This window comes from Ruditapes philippinarum, unplaced genomic scaffold, assembly GCF_026571515.1.
Source record: "Ruditapes philippinarum isolate M1 unplaced genomic scaffold, ASM2657151v2 ctg192_1_1_1_1, whole genome shotgun sequence".
In the NCBI taxonomy this organism is placed as follows: Eukaryota; Metazoa; Mollusca; class Bivalvia; order Venerida; family Veneridae; genus Ruditapes; species Ruditapes philippinarum.
In genome coordinates, this window is record NW_026853219.1 from 1 (window position 1) to 5,749 (window position 5,749).

General features: G+C 31.4%; 1 protein-coding gene across 1 annotated transcript; it reads right to left on the bottom strand.

The window, feature by feature from the left end:
• Positions 1-2,270: 2,270 nt before the first annotated feature.
• Positions 2,271-5,031, bottom strand: LOC132736137 (uncharacterized). Its single transcript, XM_060723218.1, has 5 exons — positions 4,939-5,031; positions 4,613-4,683; positions 3,811-3,884; positions 3,356-3,447; positions 2,271-2,533 (listed from the first exon to the last, which is right to left on the bottom strand). Exons 1-5 carry the CDS (start codon positions 4,992-4,994, stop codon positions 2,377-2,379), a joined length of 450 nt encoding a protein of 149 aa, XP_060579201.1. The 5' UTR covers positions 4,995-5,031; the 3' UTR covers positions 2,271-2,376.
• Positions 5,032-5,749: the final 718 nt, after the last annotated feature.

Genomic DNA, 5,749 nt, shown 5'->3' on the forward strand with positions numbered 1-5,749 from the left:
GCTGTGTAAATGATATTTTGAGAGTCCTGGTAAAAGGCTTCACATTTTTCTCATCCTATGAACTTTGCACAGTATAGAACTATTAACTAATTTGGGAAGATGTGTAAGTCAGGCCTGAAAGCTCAACGTGGGATCATGAACAGTTTACATCTACAGAGTCACTTAGATGTGTTTTGTGAAACCATATGAAATTCGAAGATGAATTTCAATACAGTAGGGGAAGTCATGGTAAAGATGTATGAAAAACTGCATTACTGCTCAGTCAGAAGAGCCGTGAAATGGTATCCGAAGGGTCCCATGTTCAAACCCAAGTCAGGCTGCATGTTTTTTTTTTCACCCTGTGACATATGACACAGTAAAGAACTATTAACTGAAATTAGGGAAAAAAATGTGTGAGTGGCCAAATAGCTCAGACAGTAGAGCAGTGGAACAACATTCCATTAGGTCCAGGTTTCAGACCCAGTAGGGCTGCACAATTCTCACACTGTGAGTAAATAAACATTTTTGTTGATGACTTACCTGCAATTCACAGTAGCATTTGTATTTAAACTGCAATGTATACCAAGTGTCAATCTAACAGCAGTTAGTATCATTGCTAACACATAGATATGTCCATACATGTGATACCTCTGTGGGATTAAAAAAATCCTGATATTTTGCCCCCGATTTCCAATATAAGAGATTAAATTCCAGATATTTGTCTCTCATTAAAAAAAATAGCAACGTAAAGATTTAAACAAAGCACCTGTATATAAAAAGTAAACTGCACCTCAATTGTTTTCTATGAGGTGGCGCGAAAGCTCAGTTGGTTAGACCACTGGCTGTCACTCACAAGGTCCCAGGTTCGATCCTGGTTAACACCCTTGGGATTTTTTCAGAGTCACTTTCAGTGTTTCCCACCTAACCAGAGGTGTACTGGTAAGAAATCCAGGTAATCCTCGCATGTATCAGTGCTATACACTAGGCATGTAAAAAACCCAAGGGATCTTTTCAATAAGAGCTAGGGACTGGTTCCCATTTCCCTTGTATCTCATAGCTGTCTCTGAAGTGACTAGTCTAGTCATGTCTACCAAACCAGCCTAAAAAGCTCAGCTTAGCATCCTTGATGATGTTCCGTCCTGAATACTACATTACATGATAGCTGATTAAATTTGACACATAATTTGGACACTTAAAGAGAATGATAATATACTCAACCTTGAACAATAATTTGGTATTTTGTTTAGTATATTTATTGTTTCCACAATAGCTTGTAAACACGGGCAATAAAATCTTTATTTATTATATGCTTTCCATGAGAAATACAACCTCCTGTCCAGACAAAAATCATAATAAAATAAAGAAAAAGGGAAAAAACTAAGTAACTATGTATTTCTTTTTATTTGGCATTAAACATAACATGATCATCATAAATATTTATGAATATTTGTATAAATACACATCCTCCAATATTTACTTAAAAACATAGCAAAAATATCATCTTAAAATACATTCATAATGTTTAAACATTTATTGACATACATGCACTTAATGATACACTGAAATTTAAGAAGATAACTATCTTCTCAAAACAAAAAATACCATGATCCCCATTTTGTTAATAAATCATAAAATTATGGTGAATTTCCAAATTTTGACCTTTTAGGTCAAGGTCATATAGAAGCAAGGTCATATCTTAATACATAAATGTATTAATGCATTAGATAATACAGCTTAAATTATATGCAAACAACAAAAATAATGTGTCAATCAACATTAATTTCACATTTTTTTGTAAAGCTTGCTTGTCCAAAGATTTTCAAGAACATAAAATGATTTAGATAAAGATGTAAAAATATGTGAAATCTGACTAATTGTAATTTTGAAAAGCCTTGAATCAAAGTACTGCACAGTTTGCCCTAAATTCTTTTTTGTAAATTGATAGGAATGTAAAGACAAAAAAAGTAATTTCAGTCAAATTTTTAAACATAAAATGTTAGACATTATATAGAGTGTGAATAAAAATTCTTAATATCACATTACATTTCTGAATTTAATTTTTTTATTCATCTGGAGCAATGCCACTTTAAAACCTTACTCTTATTTCATTAAAACACTGAATACCATTTTACCAGCCCTGAATCTGAGATGACATTCACAGGGATATTTTGTTTCATCAAATTAAAAACATACCCTAAGAAAAGTTGCTTTGATACAATGTAAATGGAGCAATTCCAATAAACCAAATGCTCAACATAAATTCTTCTTTCAAATAATCTTCCCTAAACACATTCAAATTCACTTCACACTTTATGACACATCCATCCTTAAGAATGTACACCGCATACACCGGCACAAAAATGATACCATACAAAAATCAATGTTTCCATGAACACATCATGCAGCAATTTGTCTGTTCACCTTCTCCATTAACTGTTGATCAAGAATTCCCTGTCTGTGGCGAACTATACCATAAGTACCTATTCCCACAATACATGTTATCAGTTCAAGGATCCAGAATTTCCTCTCCTCAACCCATGGATCTACTTTACAACTGAAATGTAACAAAACTTTACACATTTAAGGAGCTCCACTGAGGTCAAAAAGCTGTAAAAGAAACCCCATAAAATTTGAAACTCTTACAAAGATTATAATTATGAAGAACATAAAATGGAAAAATCTGCAAAGGATAATAAAGTTTTTGTGTAATTCTTTGCCTGATTTAAAATCTTAGACACACTGACACTATAAAGGTGAAATGAGGGCATTCCATGTTGTAAAGATAGAGGAAAACCAAAAAAATTCCCACAATGCATTTTTTTCACAATTTAGTTGGAATAGCTTTTTAACAATACAGAAGGCAGACTTTCAATCAACAGTGGTGGAGTACCAATTATTAATAATCTAAATCTTTACCACTCAACCAATGCTCTAATTCATCTAAATATTGCCATAAATTTTAATTTTCAGAATCATATAATACACTTATTTGTGATCCCAATTTAAACCAAACATTGTTGCATTGTTTATTCAATTTTTATCCTCTTTAATCTTTATAATTTACCCACTGAAAAAAGCTAAAAACTGTCACTTTTATTATGCAAAGAGTAGTTTGTCCAAATAGGAAACTCCTCTAGTTCCAATACAATTTTCATACAGACAAAATTCTTGATCAGTAAGATGTTTGGTTTAATTAAAAGGATTCAAACTTTACTAAAGTTATTCACTGCATGTACTCTAATCCACAGCCTGAAATGACTTCATTTGGACTTGAAGAAAAAGACATACAGATTATTGAAACTGATATCAGATTACTAAATCACGCAAAATAAATCAAATTTTGAATGTTAATAATAATGTTAACAAGTATATTCACCTTCTCTTGAAAACATTTTCTTTATGTTTACCCTTTCCACATTGTATCTGTTCCCGGTAACCGGTCTTTAAACAGTAAACTTGTCCTGCATTCTGAAATTATGGAGTGACTGTTATTTTCCTGTACATTTTACTCTTTTTTAGAAGTTTTGAAATCAAATGTACACTTTCAAAGGCAGCATTGACCATTTTATTTAGATTGTTATATTCAATTAAGTTTCAAAATTTGGAAGTCAGAGACTTCAAAATCTCTGCTATTGGAAGTCACATTATATAGGTAAAGAAGGAAAAGTATTAGATTTTGGAAGTCACAAGTATTAGATTTTGGAAGTCACAAGCCAAAATCAAGGAGTAAATGATTCCCAAACTTCCATTAAGGGAACCCCTGAATTGTACCTTGCTTGGTTTAATAAACTATTCTTATTCTTATAACATGTATATTAAGATTATACTGACTATTTCAAGGGTTGAGCATTGTTGACATGACTCAATAACTTTCACAGGTTCTGAGCCACAGCTTGATTCATTTTCTGAAAATAAATAAGAGGAATCTTTAACTCTGTTAGTGCAATGGCAAACAAGAGGACATTTGTCGAGTACAGAGAACAATTAAAGGTAGTAGTTAATTCTGCACTGGCACCTTGTAAAAATGCTTGTCAAGTCCAAGGTCTCAACTGACGATAAAAGTCAGGTTCTGATAAATTATTACGATTTATTAGTTATATAGATTCCGGACAGGTTACTGGGTATATGATCCTATTTAATTGGTTGCAGATATTACTCTGGCTGCTAGGTGAGAGTTATATTGCATACAACCATTTATATACTGCCATATAACCTGTCAGGAATCTTTGAAACAAATATTTAATACAAGAAACTTTTTTTACAGAAAAGACAGATGTTTTTTTCACATATTGAAAGCAGCCGTATACATGTACATAAAACTATATAAATGTCTGGATTATCCAATGAAAAACGACATTACAAACATGCAGTATTATAAAATGCTTTTAATAAATTAATAACAAGTTACACATGTAGTTCAATTTTAACTGGTAGTTATGAACTTTACAGAAGTGAATCACATAATAGGCTTGTAAGGAAATGAAAGTTTGACTAAAATATTCATTTTCTGCTCATAAACTTACATGTACTTAGTTTTCTTCAGCTAAACATATTGTCATGAAAGTATAAATCAATATTTTAAGTGGAAACCTATTTCTGAACAGTACATGTAATTATATCTATCTATTTATACCTGCATTTACTTCAGCTATTTTATGATTGTTTGACCATCTACCTTCAACAATCAAAGTTACCACTGTTAAACTGAAAACAAAAGTAAGAAAACATACTTTGTCAGAAAATATACATTATATACATCAACAATATTTTATCAAAAAGTTAAAGTAGCTAAAGTAAATTCCTAATATAGCTGTTGCCGAGTCAGTTGAGAATGAAATTTTCCCAACTTCAAGACTAAAAGATGGCTAAGTAGACTTACCTAGACCCTTTCATTAAAGGGAGGGAAAAAAAACATCACTGTTTGAAGCATACAGTACTATTTACATTAAAAATACGCACCTAAAAAGTACAAGAATGGCCAGTACCATCCGTCTTCTGGTACAAAACTCAATCATCTTTTATATTCAAACGTGGAAACATGATAATATCACCTGAAAATATAATTGTCCTTTTATAACCATCATTATGTTGTATTCAACAGACATATATTGTCTGTTTATCACCATCATATATTGTATTCACATGTATGCATATATTGTCTGTTTATAACCATGATACTTAAAAAGAAAATAACTTCTTTACAAAAGATTTAACAGACATTTTCAAGTAGATCTAGATTTTTTCACTGATCAGAAATTGATATTTTACAGAGATTTTTTTGCAGGATTTTGGGAATATGACCCATACCAATGCAATTGGGAATTTTAGCGATGTTTTGTTAAAAAATGGGAAAAAAATGCCAGACTGAAATTTTGCAGTGATTAAATGGATGCAATCAATCAATGTCTAGGATGGCATCTTCAAAGATATAAGCACTATAACAATGAAGAAACCCATATTTTCAAAGATTTTAGAATTTTTTATTCAAAATTTTTATTTTGAAACTTTCAATTGGGAATTTTTTCCTGTGGATTGGGAAAATTATATGCTATTTTCAATTGGGAATATGACCCAATGACGGCTACAAAATAAGCCCTAAAAATCGGTAGACAGACATTTCACTATTGAGACAGTTCACACCAAGACGGTTCACACCAAGACGTTTCACTCCCAAGTTTCACTACCTTTTTATACCAAAATTATTTTGATACTTATGATATACTAAAATAGACCTAAAATATTGAATTGAATTGAACTAAAATAGACCTTA

Excerpts from the sequence above, each read along its gene's own strand:
- LOC132736137 (XM_060723218.1), bottom strand. The coding sequence starts at position 4,994 with ATGATTGAGTTTTGTACCAGAAGACGGATGGTACTGGCCATTCTTGTA. Across the intron at positions 4,684-4,938 it reads GCCATTCTTGTACTTTTTAG|TTTAACAGTGGTAACTTTGA; the intron begins GTGCGTATTTTT and ends TTTTGTTTTCAG. Across the intron at positions 2,534-3,355 it reads GAAAATGTTTTCAAGAGAAG|TTGTAAAGTAGATCCATGGG; the intron begins GTGAATATACTT and ends GTTACATTTCAG.